Source organism: Saccopteryx leptura, chromosome 2, assembly GCF_036850995.1.
Source record: "Saccopteryx leptura isolate mSacLep1 chromosome 2, mSacLep1_pri_phased_curated, whole genome shotgun sequence".
NCBI lineage: Eukaryota > Metazoa > Chordata > Mammalia > Chiroptera > Emballonuridae > Saccopteryx > Saccopteryx leptura.
This window is the reverse complement of record NC_089504.1, coordinates 35,119,594-35,137,340: the sequence shown is the minus strand read 5'-3', so window position 1 is coordinate 35,137,340 and position 17,747 is coordinate 35,119,594. Positions and strand designations below refer to the sequence as shown.

The 17,747-nt window shown below is 52.5% G+C and overlaps 2 protein-coding genes across 3 annotated transcripts in view; both read left to right on the top strand.

Moving 5' to 3' along the window:
- LOC136394454 (stimulated by retinoic acid gene 6 protein-like) overlaps positions 1-3,556 on the top strand; it is a 37,834-nt gene extending 34,278 nt beyond the window's left edge. Inside the window, 3 exon segments of the mRNA XM_066367605.1 lie at positions 115-278; positions 481-627; positions 2,084-3,556. Of these exon segments, the coding sequence (XP_066223702.1) occupies positions 115-278; positions 481-627; positions 2,084-2,232 (460 nt within the window). The 3' untranslated portion in view covers positions 2,233-3,556.
- A 6,018-nt stretch (positions 3,557-9,574) lies between these two features.
- CCDC180 (coiled-coil domain containing 180) overlaps positions 9,575-17,747 on the top strand; it is a 55,922-nt gene continuing 47,749 nt past the window's right edge. The window contains exons 1-5 of one of the 2 annotated variants that reach the window (XM_066367611.1): positions 9,575-9,629; positions 10,322-10,412; positions 12,384-12,574; positions 15,661-15,749; positions 17,078-17,181. In XM_066367611.1, coding sequence (XP_066223708.1) covers positions 10,353-10,412; positions 12,384-12,574; positions 15,661-15,749; positions 17,078-17,181 — 444 coding nt within the window. In that variant the 5' untranslated portion in view covers positions 9,575-9,629; positions 10,322-10,352. The other variant, XM_066367610.1, reaches the window with a different exon arrangement.

Below are 17,747 nucleotides of genomic sequence, written 5' to 3'. Positions count from 1 at the left end.
TTGGAGCTAGGACATGTGGAAGTGGACCAATGGTCTGGGGGCCCCTGAGCCCACCTGCCCAGCCACTGTCTCATACTGAAAGGCTGTCGCCCCTCTGCCTGCTTCCATTGGCAGGAAAGCGTTCCACAACTTCAACTACTTTCTGTTCTTCTACAATGTGCTGCTGGGCCTGGGCGCCTGCCTCTCCAGGCTGCTCATCAGCTGCGTCCTGGGCACATGGCTGATTGCCCGCATCGACAGGACCATCATGCAGCATGGCTACGAAGGAGCAGACATGGGTAAGTGGCCAGCTTCCAGTTCCACACAGAATGGATGGGGTAGAATATGCTGTTTGGGGACCCTTCCAGCTCTTTAGCCCTAGTTGTCTGGATTCTCAGCAAACACACGGGCATTTTCAGGAGCACAGGGATGCTGCAGTTGTGTCAGAGAGGGCACACGTGGGGAGGTGCTGCGTGGCCTGACTTGCCTTCTGGATTCCAGGCTTCAGCGCATGGATTGGCATGCTCTATGTGGACCATTATCATACCAACCCCATGCTCGTCAGCTTTTGTCACATCCTGATCACAGGCCACAGGGAGAGGAAGCTGCAGCAGGCCATCAAATACGAGTACCTAAATCAGTCAGCAGGTGAGTCTCCTGTTTGAATGTTCCTTGTGGTGGGACACCAGGAAACAAGTACCCTGAGCATTTTCTGGGATCCCTGAGATGTCCCAAGTTCCCCCTTCCCTGCCACCCTCCTTCCACGCTTTATGCCCTGGGAAATCTACCCAGATCAGGAGAGTGAGCCCCCAGCCAGTCCGGCTGTGGGACCCCGAGGCCTGTGTCCTTGTTTTTCTTTTCTTTTCTTTTTTGGTATTTTTCTGAAGCTGGAATCGGGGAGAGACAGTCAGACAGACTCCCGCATGCGCCTCACCGGGATCCACCCGGCATGCCCACCAGGGGGCGATGCTCTGCCCACCAGGGGGCGATGCTCTGCCCCTCTGGGGCGTCGCTCTGTTGCGACCAGAGCCACTCTAGAGCCTGGGGCAGAGGCCAAGGAGCCATCCCCAGCGCCCGGGCCATCTTTGCTCCAATGGAGCCTCAGCTGCGGGAGGGAAAGAGAGAGAGAGGAAGGAGAGGGGGAGGGGTGGAGAAGCAGATGGGCGCTTCTCCTGTGTGCCCTGGCCGGGAAATGAACCCGGGACTTCTGCACGCCAGGCTGACGCTCTACCACTGAGCCAACTGGCCAGGGCGTGTCCTTGTTTTTCTTACTGGCTCCTGCTTTGTTCCCCAAAATGAGCTCCAGTTCTGCTGAGTCCTCCATCCCCCTTCCTTTGGGACCCCACACAGATTCCCGCCTTCAGGCACTCAGCTGGGCGAATCAGAGCTCTCCTGGCCACAAGCCCCGCCCCCTCAAGGCTCTACCGGGGGTAGTCAACCTTTTTATACCTACCACCCACTTTTGTATCTCTGTTAGTAGCAAAATTTTCTAACCGCCCACTGGTTCCACAGTAATGGTGATTTATAAAGTAGGGAAGTAACTTTACTTGATAAAATTTATAAAGCAGAGTTACAGCAAGTTAAAGCATATAATAATAATTACTTACCAAGTACTTTATGTCGGATTTTCGCTACGTTTGGCAGAATAAATCTTTATAAAACAACTTACTTTAGTTACATCTATCTTTTTATTTATACTTTGGATGCTCTGCTACCGCCCACCATGAAAGCTGGGACGCCCACTAGTGGGCGGTAGGAACCAGGTTGACTACCACTGCTTCTATGACGTCTAATTCCAACCCTCCCACCCTATTCGTCTGCTCTGCCTTCTGATGGGAAGCCCCCAGTTAGTCATGTCTCGTCAGCATCAATCTGGACTGTGTCCGTCACTGTCGCTAATACTGCAGATGCCCAGCTCTGAGGGACAGACACATCCCTCCACCCAATCTCATGGCTCTAGGAGACCTGGTCCAGCTCCTTCCCCCACTTTTACCCACACCTCACACCTCCCAGGTAGTTTTTCTTACAGCTTCTGCAAAGGATAAAGACAGCTGCTCCCTAACCCCCCGCCCCATCCCATCTGCCTGCCCTGATTCTATCCTAGGTCCCCGCGTCTCAGCTAGGTCCAAGACAAGATGGCTCCTGTTGCAGACCCTGATCAACAACCCCAGACTGGTCATGCTCCGAAAATCAAAAGCAGGTCATGGCTCCCGGGAGTTTCCTCAGATTCTGCTGACAGGCTCGGAGAGCTGACACTGACTCCCAACACCCTCCAAGGCCATTTCAGGATGACTGCTCCTGAGAGAAGGCCTAGGTGACCAGCAGCTGCCCCTGAGCATGATGGGACACACAGTGCACAGCCACTGTCCACGTAGATGGCGCATGGCACTGGCCCCTCAGCACAGCCTCTGGGCTGAACAGTGAAGTCTCAGATCTAATTCACTATCCTGGTAGAAAGATCAAGAACTAAAGAGAATTTTGCTGAACAGCCTTGCCCAATCATGATTTCACTCCATGGTTAGAAGGCAGCCTTAGGGAGTTATGTGTTGAGAGCACTTAGTTTGACCACAGGGCGGAACTTTATGTCTCTGAAGAAGGTGGGAAAGTTTCTGTATCGGGAGAGTTTAACTGTCTGACACAGTTTTTCTCTGGAAGAAAGCATGGCCTTAGTTCCACAGGGTCCTCATCACATCCTCCTTTCCAGGCCTTATGGTAGTGAGAGCAAAGAAGATCCAGGATCCAGCCTCCAATGGATCCTCCAATGGGAGCAGGCACACGCTGAGCTCTCCCTGCTATGGGCACTGGGCCTTGGTCACAAAGAAGATGTTCAAGTTCTCTCTGGCACAGGTATCCTCTGGAAAAGCCACCTGCCTAAGGAGGTAGAGACAGGTGTGCAGACATTCTAGGTGGGCGACAATAAGAAGAAAGGCATGGGAGTAGGAAAGGTCCACGCATGTTTGAGGAGGGCGAGGCCTCCGGTATCTGCAGTGCAGATCGTTGGGGGCTGGTTAGACCATCCGAGTGGAGGCCTGGGTGCCAGTCTGGGAAGCCTGGGCATTCCTCTCTGTGCAGAGGGCTCAGTACTTACCCAGATCCTTCACACCCAAGCACGCGGTCTCTGATGGCCTGGGATCTGTACAGAGTCTGACCACTCAGAGTACAAGTGCCTGGAGGCCCCACCGACAGGGTGAGGGAAGTCCCCGTCCCCCTCACAGAGCCGCTGCATTTCAGAAGTCATTGCTGAGCACCTACTGTGCACACGGCCCTGCTGCAGGGCGTTTGCCAGACTTCCTTCTTAGTCTCCACAACTAAGCGTTGTCCTTCCGCTCTTAGAAACTGAGAACACTGGCACTCAGGGTGCTGGGATCTGCACACCGCCACTTTTTAATTGTGCAACATGGGCTAAACTACTCTGCCTCTCCGTGCTTCCTGTCCCTAGCACAGAGAAGGGGTAACACCTACAACACCCCAAATATTGTGAGGATAAAATAAATTAATACATACAAACAACCCTAAGCTAGTGCCTGATATATCCTAAACGTTCAATAAATGTCAGTTATTGCTATTTGTAATGTTACACTTTGTGGCAATCTGATTAATGTCTGCCCCCTCACTGTGCTCAGCTCCATGAGGAAAGGGGCCTGCAGTGGTCTCCCCTGAACGAGTTAGTTGCCTTACAAACTACTGCTGGTTCTCCTCAGGACCTAAACCCACCCGCCCTATTTGCTTCTAGACCTATTAGTAAACTCGGCCCCAGAAGTCACTTTGGCTGGCAAAGGAGAGTTGGAGTGGGGGGGCTTTCCATGGCCAAGTATATAGACCCTTATCCTGGCAGAGCAGAACTCATTTGTGATCCATCAGGTCCCAGCAGGGAAGAGTGGCCATGATGTCCCCGACAGAGAGACCAGGGGGCCTCTAGGGAATTTCTACGAAGTTCAGGGATGCTGGACATCTTAGTTCACAGGTAGCATAAATGTTTATGGAACAAGGCCCCACTGTGGCCTTAAAAAGGGCATCACAGATCTTTCCCCTGCGTATGAAACAAGTAGGAAAAGGACAAAGATCACCGACAAGGACCCCAGAAGAATTCAAATCTAGGTAAAAGGGGATCGTGGGGTCCCTAGAGGGGAGAAAGTCCCGCCTGCCCTTAGTCCATTTGGCTATTACCTTCCTCTGGCCTGTCCTGTCCACATGCAATGTTTAATCTCTTTACATTTCCCCCTAATTAGTGCTGATGCAATGCCAGAGAGTGCACTAAAACACGGCAAATTTCTAATATTTGGCCAAATGAAACCTCAACAAGAGAAGCAGAACACGTTCCCTCTTCCTTCAAAGCTGGGGAAAGGAAGCCACTGTCCTGGGGCAAGAAAGAGTCCAGGCAAGTGCTATTTTTAAAGACTCCCACATTTCAGTGATCGTTGCTCTGCCTGTAAAGTACTTTGAACCGTTCAATCCCAGGAGTTCTGAGGGGCTGTGTCTGCGCCTGGCCCAGGTTCACACGGTAATGAAATGAACACATCTTCCTTTCACGGCCAGGGAAGGGGCCGGCCCATCTCCCTTCTCCCTTTCCTACGTACAATAAGCTGATGGCCCTGCAAGATTTTTTTAGTTCAAGGAGGAATGTGAGAGTCTGCCTCTCATTTAAATTAGCATAGGAAGTGAAAAGAGCCAAACCTCAACTCTGGCTGTGAAAGAAAATGGATTTTAATAAAATAATATTCAAATTTAGCATTTACTATTGTTGACAAATAAATATTGCCCTTTCCCCAGAAAGCAGTCAGGGAGGTGGGATGGGGTCTTTTTGTCTTCTGGTCTTCATAAAAGTCCAAGAAAAAGGCTCTCAGTGTCCTCCTTGAGCTCAGAGCAGGAGGAGCGGGTCCAGCGCAGCCCGAGTGCCTCCGCTTCGCCCCCCCTGCTGAAGAAGAGGTCGCACTTGAGCTGGTCTTGGAGTGTGAAATAGCCCTAGCCTTAGGAGTGTGGGGTGGGCTGTGTGTCGGGGGCCTGGTGGCTGGACAGAAGAGGGGTCACCCTCAAGGCCTCCCCCAGGGCTCTGGCTCACCCTCGCCACCCGCCCCACTGCACTCTGACCCAGGCTCGGTGCTGACTGCTTGGTCAGGCAGTACCCTCTTTGTCCCTGCCTTGGGAGTAATCTTTTAGCATCACCCATTTCACAGAGGAGAAAACTGAGTCCCAGAAAGCGGAAGTGAATCCTTCAGGTATAGAATTGGTCAATAGTGGAGCTGGGACCTGACTCTTCAAGCCTATGCTTGACCCGAACCTTTACAGAACCCCGAGGATTCCGCCACCGCCAGCCTAGACACTCACTCGCCCCCTGAGCTCATTGATGGCCAGTTCTTGGCCTTGAATGTTCTATTGGCCGATTAGGACTGGGGCTCCAGCTGGCAGGATAGGTTCTAGCTACGGGACAGAGCAGGACCTGTGAACCACCAGGAGCCACACCTCAGGTGCACTCCTAGCACCTGCCCCATAGCTGGAGTCTGGTTGCCCCCGGGGTGCCATGCAACAAGGCCAGGAGCTGATAAGGGAGCACACTCTCTGGAGCCGGCCCCCAGGGACAGTCTGTACCGGCCGCACCCAGCCCATGCCAGCCTTACCTCTCATTCTTGCTGAGCTGCTCCGTGTCCTGAAGCAGGCCCCACGTTGCTGCCCAGGCTCAAGGTTGTAATGATCTGCAGGCCCCTGGAGCAGCAGGGTCTCTCTCATTACTCGGTATTCGGGGGACAGAAGGAACTGCAGTCTGCAGATAGGGGTGGGGTGGGGGTGCTTCAGGGACCTTATGAGGTGTGAGGAGTGAGTCAGGGGCCCGTCCTGGGCCTCTGCATGCTGAGAACCCTTCTTCCCTCCCATTCCATCCATGTCCAGACTGTTCTCAGCAATGAGGGTAAAGAGCTCTTCCTCCAGCAAGCTGTCCTTGATGCCAGCCCCCACTTCTCTGTTCTCACACCTCCCAACGCTTGTTAGATGCAGGGCATGGATGAAGCAAGGAGTGTCCTGCCCAAGGGGAGGGGGGGTCTCTGATTTCCACTTCCCTTCCCTTTCCCGAAGGGAGCGCCGCAGCTGCTCACCTTATTCCTTTTCTGGAGGTTGATCTGATTCCCCTGGGAGGCAGATAGCCGAAATCCATCACAAGAGCCCCCTAGCCTGCCCAGAACTAGTCCCCCATCCTCACCCGTTCTCATGTTGCACTACCACCAGCTCCCTCCAGGGGGCAGGGTGCACACAGAGAACAGGACAGGGACCTAGGCCAGACTCCGGCTCCAGAGTTGGGGGCACATGGGAGCTGAGGCTCAAGGGACCTTCTACTGAACCCTCTCTGATGACAAGTTGGGAGACTGAAGCCTTAGGCAGTAAGGGACTCCTCAGCCATTCATGTGCTGCCTGACTTGGAGTAACCTGATATCTCTCCCCTCTGTGGGCACCACCTGAGGGACAGGCCGAGTCCAGCTTCAACACACCTCCAGCACCTCTGCTCTCAGGCAGCTCTGCTTTTTCTCCAGCCTGAGGAACTGGATGGCTGCCTAACGGGGAGCCTCCGTTCACTTGTCCTCAGGATGCGCCTGGCGCCCCAGCTCGCAGGGTGGCTGAGAGGGTCTCCAGGGAGGCTTACCAGGGGCTGAGGATCAGGGCCCCGTACAGGGAGCGGTGGAGTGGGCGCTCTCTTCTACCAAGTCTCAATACAGGGAGCGGTGGAGTGGGCGCTCTCTTCTACCAAGTCTCAGTACAGGGAGCGGTGGAGTGGGCGCTCTCTTCTACCAAGTCTCAGGATCCTGGGACCTGCTCTCCTGCCCCCAGACTCGCACGCCTCCTGATAATCGTCCATCACAGTGTCCAGCATGACCAGGTCAGTGAGGAACGTGCCAAGGAAGGGGACGACACCCTGTGTCATTGGAGTGGGAATGGTGAGGAGCCCAACTCTCACATGCTGCCCCCACAACCTCCCCTGAAAACTCCACCCTCAGTCTCCTGGCCCACCCTAGGGTTCCCATGCGGCATAGCCTAGAACCCTTAGGAGTAGCCCCTCAATTCCCCCTTCCCTCACCCTCCAAGAACACCAGGCTCCTCCCAATCACCTACTAGGACCTGCTTTTGGCAAATCACAGAATATGTGGTCCCAGACCCCTCCCCACCCCCCACATCAATCCCGCACCCAGCTCTCCAGGCCCTCCTACTGGTTACTTCTAAGGGAGGGTTTCAGGCACTGTGGCAGCAGGAGGCAGGACTGCAGGAGTAGGAGCCCCCCTCCCCCACTCTTGGTTTGGAGGCCTCCAGCTGGGAGGCTTCTGACCCTAGAGCCCCCCCCCTCACACACAGACACACTCACCTGCAGGCTGTTGCCTTTTCGGGGCTCTCTGGGAGACTATCTCCAGGAGAGCGAACTTGGAAGGCTACCCCTGCCTTCCAGGGATCTAGGACAGGGTCACTGAGGCCATACGCCACCCCATCTCCCCCAGAACCCCTAATCTCAGATCCCGGACACTGACCCAAGTCACTTGGTACCAGTGCTAGTCCCTCCTCCTGCACGCTCTGAGTCTAGAACAATCCCGGTGGGTGGCCTCGGTCCTATGGTCTAGCCTCCCTACGCCTATTTCCTCAGCTGGAAAGAGGATTCTACCTACTTCACAGGGTCTCCGGAGGACTTAATGTCATGTTACTGTAATTGTTGTTCTCCCCTCACACCTCCGGACAGAGTGGGGCCCGAAGCTCCAGCACATTTCTTTCCTCCCTTGAACCTCATCACCACCCTGTGAGGCCTGCAGCACAGGACCATCACCCTCAGTTTTCCTGAAGAGGAGCAGTGACTTTCTCAGAGGCCCCTGAGAAGAGGCTGCTCCCCGCTCCAGCCAGAGACCCTATCCCAGCTGCCTTCACCCCGTCCCAGCCCACAATGACCAGAGTCCTGTGTTCTGGGCTTTCTGTGTGCCCAGGCCCCTAGCTAGGCTGAGCAATGAATGAAAAGGGATGGGGTATCTCAGGAGCCTGGTTGAGCCCCACTGGGGTCTCTACCCCCCAGGCTGGGACCGAGGCCATGCCAAAGGCTTCACCACCTCAGGACATTCTGTACAGCCGTCTTTCTTCATCCATTCAGGAAGGAGACTCCAGAGGTGCATCTCAGACTGACAGGTTAGGGGAGGAGCGGAGCACAGAGTGGTAATACTTTGTTTCCTCGTTTACATGATGCTTCCGACTTGCATTCCGAATGGATCCACTAAGAATCTATCCGTCTCCCCTACTCTTGAAAGCCATCTAGGGCATATGTCACTGGCAACTAGACACCCAGGAGAAATCCTGCGATGGAGCAGCACTGACTGCTATGGGAGCAGAGGTGGGAGTTGAAGAATACACACATCATCTGTCCCTGGTCCAGCCCTTTAGACCCAAGGCCGGGCAGCCCATCTATCCACTTGGCCAGTGGGACTCCCCTACAGTGGCCGTCCCTGGTGCAGGCAGAGTGGCCTTTCATGGAGTGCAGTGAAAGCAGGAGGAGTAGCAGAAACCCGGCTTCCTGAGGACATGCCCTTGCTGAGGGCAATCCAAGTTGAATCAAGGTTAGTAAGGCACACCTGCCCTTCAGGAGACACTTCCAACAGGAGCTCTGAACTCCTGTATTTGACAGCAGCCAGTGTTCAAACACACTCAGAGAGAGAAGTGAGGGGTGAGGAAGGTGATGCGGGGTCAGGCTGAGCAGGTGGGGTACTTGTCACTCATGGTAGTGGACCGGAAGTAAGGGCAGGTTTGGGGTGTGTGGAGGCTGGCAGATGCCAGCAGAGGAGCAGAATGAGGAGGGGAGGGGCGGGGCATATACAGGAAGAGTGAGGAGTTAGCTGAAGCAGGGACAGTCAAGGTGGCAACCAGGGGAGGGGCCTCTGTGGTCACTAGGGGCTGCGTGGATTGCGTAGGAGCTGCGGAGTTAATGAGGGCCTTATGAGCAGAGTGGGTAGGTAGGAGCTGTAGTTTAGAGGTTATGTGGCAGTGGTGGATTGGATGAACGCAACTCAGAGAAGCATCTAAATTAGGCTTTTTATTGTAAATCCATTCAAGCACTAAGGCCTGAGTTCTGAGTCCTTCAACCTCTTTAAAACTGAGAAAGAGGTGGTCTCTTGTAGAGACACTTTGCGCTTCTAAATTACAGCCAATAAATGAATGAATGAAAGAAAGAAAGAATGAATGAATGAATGAATGAATGAATAAATAAATAAATAAATAAATAAATAAATAAATAAATAACAGCCAAGCACTACTCTGTGGTCCTTCCCAGCAGAGGTTGGTTTTAACCAAGATAAAGAAGATAGGACAGATTTTCTTGGCCATAGTTAAGGGCTCAGAGCTACATCTGTCCCCGACTATTTTTCAGAGCATTTATTGTGTGGCTCCGGACACTCCTGCCTCCCGGAGGTCCCCCAGGTACCGAGGAGAAATTAGCTTTGAGGGAGGGCTTGACCAGCGGTTTCACTACTCCAGGAGGGGCGCTCCCGCCGCGGAGGCCGTCCCTCTTCTTCCAAGTAAAGGAAGTTAGGGCGGGGCCAGCGGGACTCCCGCCCCTCCGCGTTGCCCTGGAGACGAAGTGCCTCCCGCTACAGTAAAGGCTGGGCAGGCCTTAGCGGACTTGAGTGGTGCTTTCTGAAGTTGGGGTGAGACCGCGCCCTGGCCGATAGGCCTCCCTCCACTCGGGACCGAGCTCAAAGGGTTATCCAGAGGCTGTCCCCCCTCTTCGGTGACCTGGGGGAGGGGTGGTGGGATGGGGCACGAGAGGAGCCTGCTGGATCTTCTCAGCCCACAGTAGGCGCCTAAACTAGCCTGGCCAGAGACAGGCTGCATCCTCCCTCAGCCCTCCCTGTGTCCACCGCGTTCTGCAACAGGTGTGTGTGTGCGGGGAGGGGTGGGGGAGGGTATTCAAGGTTGAATTGAAATTACATCTGACACCTTAGGTGCGTTGACCTTTCCCAAAAGAGCTTGGGAGAGCAAAGCAAAAACAAAAACAAACAAACAAAAAACATTTACCATTTATTATTCTTCACCTCAAAATGGGATTTATGGTCTGTGCGACTTGGAGAGACAGGCTGCTCTGCGAGTTCAGTTCTTGCCTGTGGTTTATCCCTTTTCTTCTTTGCCCCCTCCTTTTTGTTTAAAAACACTGAGGATGAAGAAGGGCCCATGCTTTCTCCCAGAGCAGAGGATCTGGAGGCCTCAGTCCTGCCTCACCTGTGGGGTCATGTCCTCTGGAGAGGACTTATCCTTGGAATGGTGGGAGTGTCTGTCTCAACCTCTGGTCTTAATGAGAACAGATCCCAGAAGTGATTCTTGGACAACTACTTCCCAACAGGAACGTCCAGCCAGCGGCCAACGTGTCCTCAATGGGGAAGATGACCCAGGTTCCCAATGGGAAAGTGTATCAGCAGATCTTCCAGGCTGAGGTAAGCCTGTCCTTTTGTTCTCCCTCTTCCTGCTCCCCAAACTTTCCTCTGCTCCCCTAACTTCCCTCTCCTATGCATAAGAGCATTTCTAATTTTTCTTTTTAAAAACTGGGTTTGATTCCATACGAGTGTTTTGAAACCTGCTTTTCCCTGTTACAGTATCTCACAGACCTTTCCCGTGTCTGTGGGGATTCATGTACTTCATGAAACTTAGTGGCTGCCTAGTTGACGTAGGACTTCCTGTAATGTATTAAAGAAACACCCTCTTGACAACCATATAGGTGTTAGAGTTGCCTTGTCATCTATAAAAAACTGCACAGACAAAACAATATCTTTTTTCATTTTTAAAATTTACTTAAAAATTAAATTTAATGGGGTGACATTGATCAATAAAAGTACATAGGTTTCGCCTGACCAGACGGTGGCACAGTGGATAGAGCGTTGGACTGGGATGCTGAGGACCCAGGTTCGAGACCCCGAGGTCGCCAGCTTGAGCGCGGGCTCATCTGGTTTGAGCAAAAAGCTCACCAGCTTGGATCCAAGGTCGCTGGCTCAAGCAAGGGGTTACTTGGTCTGCTGAAGGCCCGCGGTCAAGGCACATATGAGAAAGCAATCAATGAACAACTAACTGTCGCAATACGCAACGAAAAACTAATGATTGATGCTTCTCATCTCTCTCCCTTTCTGTCCATCTGTCCCTGTCTATCCCTCTCTCTATCTCTCTGTCTGTGTAAAAAAAAAAAAAAAAAAGTACATAGGTTTCGGTTAAACATCTCTATAGCATTTGAACTGTTGGTTGCATTATGTACCCATCATCCAAAGTTATAAAATGCTATCTTAAAAGAAATACACAGACTCATAAACACTTCCTCTGGAGTTCTGTGCTGCTTATTTAAATTAGATTTGCATTTCTACTTTGACCCCTAAATAATGCTCTCTATAGAAGTCTTGGAAATTATAAAAAGGATAAAGAGACCAAACAAACAAATTACTCACTTGATCCCACTCCCTGGAAACAGTATAACGCTTTGAATGTTTGGCTTATTTTTCTGTGCATTTCAGAGAGCTTTCCTGACTCCTGTACCACCAAAATATTTGGTCATTTTTCTATGCATTAAAAATTTTGAGGCCCTGGCCGGTTGGCTCAGCGGTAGAGCGTCAGCTTGGCGTGCAGGAGTCCCGGGTTCGATTCCCGGCCAGGGCACACAGGAGAGGCGCCCATCTGCTTCTCCACCCCTCCCCCTCTCCTTCCTCTCTCTCTCTTCTCCTCCCACAGCCGAGGCTCCATTGGAGCAAAGATGGCCCGGGCGCTGGGGATGGCTCTGTGGCCTCTGCCTCAGGTGCTAGAATGGCTCTGGATGCAACAGAGCGACGCCCCAGAGGGGCAGAGCATCGCCCCCTGGTGGGCGTGCCGGGTGGATCCCGGTCGGGCGCATGCGGGAGTCTGTCTGACTGCCTCCCCGTTTCCAGCTTCAGAAAAATGAAAAAAAAAAATTTTTTTTGAGAAAATACTGTATAATTTTGGTTATAGTTTTTAATTTGTACTTTTAATTGATGTATCTTATGGTATATCATATCATAAGCATTTCACCATATCACAAAAAACCCCAAATCTCATTTTTAATAAATGCTTAACATTCCATTGAAGGGACGATGTCCCTTCAACTAATCTCCTATTATTGGATAGTTCTATTTTCCCATTTCCTGTGTTTATAAAAAAAAAATGCTGGGATGAACATCCTGGTCTTCATTAAAATTTCTTAAAAGATATCTTCCTGGAAATGGCCGAATGGCTGTTACAGGGAGTGGAGAACCCTCCTCTTTGAGGTGTGCCCTGGGGTTGAAGGCCTTCCTGCAAAGTGCCTTCCTGCCGGCAGGTTCCCACTTGTTCTTCTGACTGCAGTCAGTCTGAGGGTGCTGGGGAGTCTGTGCTCTGACCCTTTATCCCAGCTGGATCTTCTGTGAATGCAGGTGCAGCTGGTCCACTCCCTCGAGGCCTCCAGGAAGCGGGATGCAGAGCATTCCAGGACCCCGAAGAATGGCAGCAAGCCCTTGATGAAAAAGGTGGATATTCCCGAAGGGGAGATGATGTCTCCTCGGCAGCGGAAGTGGATGCACAGCCTGCCCAATGACTGGGTCACGGAAAACCCTGTTCTCTACAGGTAGGTCCTGCCATTCAGGCCACAGGCCCACACCTACTGGTGGTGCATCAGGGCCTTCAAAAGCTCAAAAAGAGCTCACACAAGGTGAGTGCCAGGTAGGAATGAAGTCCCAGGGAGGTGATAACACCTACTTTGCAGGATTCTTTGCTTCTCCTTTCCTTCCTCCCCCTACCCCCACCCCTCAGTGATAACTGATTTGAGTGCCTTGAGCCAGGTCCTGGGCATGGGGATCCTCCTTGAATTTGAGTCCTCTATAGTAAATAAATATGCTGCTCTCCCCAACAGTAGGAGGGCTCCGACCCAGAGGATGGGATGGTGGCACAGGAGTCTGTAAAGCTCTCTGGGGAAGGGTCTCAGTGAAACCCTGAGGATGAGGGCAGGGACGCATGGGGCAAGGCTCTGGGTAGGATGGGCTGGTCCACTGCGGAAGGCTGAAGCAGTAAGTCAGCGGGCCTGGGGAGAGGAAGATGCGGCTAGGAGCGGCTTCCAGGCCACAGTCAATATTTTGGACATTACTAAAGTGAGCAGCTGATTTTCTTTTTTTTTTTTTTTTTTTTTTTTAATTTTTTTACAATTTATTTATTTTTTACACTTTATTTATTCATCTTTTTAGAGAGAGGAGACACAGAGAGAGAAAGAGACAGAGAGAGGAAAGAGATAGAAAGAACAGAGGGAGGAGCAGGAAGCATCAACTCCCATATGTGCCTTGACCAGGCAAGCCTGGGGTTTTGAACTGGCGACCTCAGCATTCCAAGTCGACGCTTTTACCCACTGCGCCACCACAGGTCAGGCTGATTTTCAGTTTAAAGGCCTTCAGGGTGCTGTGTGTGGACTCTGGGGAGCTGCAGGAAGAGGCAGGCGGGAGGCCGCAGCAATGCAGTTACTCTTGGCAGGACTGTGAGAGGGAGAGTAGGGCATGCCAGGCATATTTTGGAGGCAGAACCCATGGACCAGGCGATGGAGCTGGAGAAGAGATGCTCTGCGAGTCCTTGGTCTCTGGCCGGAGCTCTTGGATGGATGGAGAGGTGCCGTTTCCTAAGATGGGAGCAGATGGGGTTGGAGCAGGCCGATCAGTTCTTTCTGAACCTCTAAGTTCAAAAGCTGAACTTGAGATTCCTGAGCATGCCATTGCAGCTCCTTGAGCTCAGACACCTTGAACAGGGAAAAGGAAAGGGAAGCAAAGCTGGGCTTGCATCTTCCTCTCTGGCAACTTGGGAGAATGTAGCAGAAGCTGGGCTTCCTATCCGCTCTTCGAGTTCTGTGCAAATCATAACCCTCTCAGGTCTGGGACTCTGGTGCAGAAAGTCTGTCTTCCTATATCAGCCCTTGTTTTCCCCTTCACCCCTCTTTGGAGAACTCCGGTACTGATCCAATGCTGGATAAAGATCTCCAACGTGATCTGACCTTCAGCTTTTCCCAGGGAAAGTGTCCCTAAGGCTTCTGACTCAACACCCTGAACTACCTACAGATGGGCAAACCCACTGGATCCCTAAGTCCAGACCGGAGGTCAGCCTTCTGTAGCCCATGAATTGATGCCTGACACAGGGATCCAGAGGCACAAACAGCTGGGGCCTGTCCATGTTCCCTGACCTCTCAGGAAGCTGGTCTCACAGGCTGGTTATGACTCTGGCTCCCATAAGAATCCCAGCTATCCAGGTCCAGGGTCTACCAATATCTCCCTGTACCTCCCAAGGGCCTCTTTTTCCCCAGGGTTTTGCCTAGGACCACCCGTCACCCTAATAACCCAATAGGCTCTATTGGCATCCGTCAGGAGCTCTCTGCACCCATAGGACAGTGTTTTTGGAAGGGTATTTCCCATGAAAGTTTCTGGCGTTGTGCTGTGCTGACTTCCTGAGACAGATAGACAAAGCCAGCTCTGCCCTAGACACAGATCTGGAGGATAACTCCCTGCGGCCTGTGGCAGAAACAGATATGCCAGGCCCTGACAACTGCAAAGTGACTGGGGTCACTAATGGCATTGGTGTTTCTCTGGGGTGCCTGTCCTCTCAGAAATTCAGCCAGCTAACGCCAGTCAACTTGTATGCTCGTTCATGTACGATGGGGCCTCTGGGTGGGTGGAAGTGATCAGGGGAGGGATAGATCATCACCAGTGTAAACCAAGCCTCGAGTCTGCTGGGCCAGTGGCCGAGAAGCCACAGCTGTCAGCCTCTCTCAGTCAGAAGCCTCTCTCAGGCTTCTGTGAGGCCACTTTAATCCAGAGGTATTTGGTTGTCAAAACTGTGAAACCCACCTCTGGAGGGTCAACCTGGACCCCATCAGCTGTAGCCCAGGCCCTGTAGTCTCCCTCACTGGTAGGTCTGTAGTAAGAACTAGTAAGAAATGCCCAGTAAGTGCTGCACACGTGTGTGCCCTGAGGCACGGCAGGTGTCACTGAAAACTGCTGCATTCTGGGTGCTGGCACCATGGACAGTGCATTCAGGGATTTTTATTTCAAAGCTAAGGTCATGCCCACCTACCCTGGTCCTCCCTGCTGGGATGGTCTCTCCCGGCACCCCAACTCTCTCCTCCTACTCCCAAACCCCATGCACCATGGACTGTGGTGTCACATGTGTGGGTCTGGGAATCTCAGTTCTGCTTCATACAGTGACTTCTCTAAGGCCCTTCCACCACCCTGGGTGGTGGGCTTACCCCGCTGCCTCACAAGGACGGGCTGCTGAAGGAGCAAATAAGGAGCGTGCTGAATGCCTAGCAGGTCCTGCTCCTGCAGGTCTTCTGTTTCCACACATGGAAAAATGGTCCCTGCAGGAGCGTGCTGAATGCCGGGCAGGTCCTGCAGGTCTTCTGTTTCCACACATGGAAAAATGGTCCCTGCCCACCACCCATGTGTGGTTTGCAGCCAGGTCGGAAGCAAGCTCCCTGAGGGCAGCCCCCAAACTCTTGTCCTAGGATCCATGGTATCCACTGGCAGAAGATGCCCAGGCAGTTTGGTGAGAGGCTGGCACAGCCTCAGGACACTCTGAAAGCAGAGGGCCCAGGCTATTGGCACATAGATTCCCCTATGTGCCAGAGCTGTCCTGAGTATAAGGGGGTTGGGGTCTTATTGTTCTTCTCTGTTTCTTCTCCAGGGAAAAGAAAATATCTGAGAAGAAAAAAACTCAAGAGAGTGAGAGCACCATTGCTGCCCGAGAAGTCAGGGGCCTCATGGACACCATTGGTGAGCCTCCGGGTGGCCGTGAGGGCAGGTCTCCTGAGGTGGCCCTTGGGGGTCTCCTAGGAGCTCTAGTGGAGAAACATGTGAAGCTCCCACTGTGTGCAGCTCTCATTCAGCCTTCTCCCCTCAAGAAAGGTCTCTTAGACCGTCTCCCCAAGCCTTGTACCCTGGGCCTTGTCCCGGGACCTATTCCCTGGGGCCTTCTCCCCCAAGCCTTGTCCCAGAACCTATTCCCTGGGGCCTTCTCCCCCAGGCCTTGTCCCAGAACCTATTCCCTGGGGCCTTCTCCCCCAGGCCTTGTCCCAGAACCTATTCCCTGGGGCCTTCTCCCCCAGGCCTTGTCCCAGGACCTCAGGACCTATTCCCTGGGGCCTTCTCCCCCAAGCCTTGACCCCTGGGTCTTGTCCTGGGACCTGTTCCCTGAGGCCTTCTCCCCCAAGCCTTGTCCCCTGGGTCTTGTCCTGGGCCTATTCCCTGAGGTCTTCTCCCCCAAGGCTTGTCCCCTGGGTCTTTTCCCTGGGACCTTCTCCCAATGCAGGGAGCTGGCAGAGGAGGCAAGGACTGCCTGCCCTGTCAGTATTTACTGATGGAAACCAGTTGGTAAAGGATGTTGCTTGCTGTGCTGCGATTTTACAATAGAATTTCTCAACCCACAGTTTTTTTTTCCTTCATACCACATTGTCTTAGTTGATTTTATCTCAATATGAAGTTTTTTTTTTTTCATGAAGAAAACAGAATGCATGTTCACTACAGAAAAACAAAGGAAAGAGATAAACAGAAAGTAAGAACTCCCTCTTTATGATAGCACCCCTTCTTCGCCCAAGAGTGCCTTCCCCCCATGAAGCCACATGGTGTCCAGCTTCCTACGTAGGTTCAGGGGACAGCAGAGTGGAGTCAGGTGGCAGACCCTAGAGCAGAGGGCCCTGCTCAGACACTGACTGCCTTTGTATTAACCTCCGTGCCTGAGTGTCCTCCCTTGTAACATAAGACCAAAACGTTGGAACAGTATTTATTTGTACATGTTAAGTACTATCTATGTAAGTGTCAGTTGTTCTTATTTGTGTGTGTATTTACTTCTATAAAACTTAAAAAAAAAAAAAAAAAACATAAATGGTCCCGTTCTGTACATACCATTTGGGGCCATTTTGGCAGCTCGTAGCTGCCTGTGTGAGACTCGCTCCCCATGGCTCTTAGGGATCGCCATCGTCTTTTCTCTTCCTCCGTAAACCGACATGACTGGCCTGGTTTGGGATCCATCTCCTGAACCAGGGCGCTCTGTCCTTGCCTTGGAACTCTGAGGGCAGCCCATCACCTCTGTCGTTCTCCCCCAGTTCCTGAGAGGGTCAGCACTGTCACTTTTCAAGGCGACTACAAGAGGAGGAACTATGAGAGTGCTCTGGGGAGTTTTAAGGAGGAGATCGCTCGGATTGGAATGGTGAGAATCCTTACTTTTGCTCCCTTTCTGTCCCTGGGCCATTCTGAAGACGGGCTTGTCACTGCCCCCACCCTCCCTTTCCCGCGCAGCTCTGATGTTCTCAGTGGCCCACCACAGTGTTGACAGAACCATAGTAGCCATATTTGAGTGGCTGGTTGCAAGTACTTGCTATAACATAGTGCTCTATCAGGTTCTGTCATTACTCCCATTTTACAGGCGAGCCCAGGAAGTCTTGTCTGACTTGACATGTAGGGGGCCAAGTGGAAACTGGACTCCAGGTCTGACGCCAAAGCCCAGCCTTAGATCTCCGGGCTCAGTCCTACTCACGAGGGGCCAAACGGCCGGACCCTGCCTGATGCTGCCTGGCTCTCAGGCGCCGCCCTTGGTTGGCTCCCTGTTCCTCTCCAGAGACCTCATGCCTGGCCACACCAGTCCCGAACGTTCCCTAAATCAGTGGTCCCCAACCTTTTTTGGGCCACGGACCGGTTTAATGTCAGAAAATATTTTCACGGACCGGCCTTTAGGGTGGGACGGATAAATGTATCACGTGACCGAGACAAGTGTCA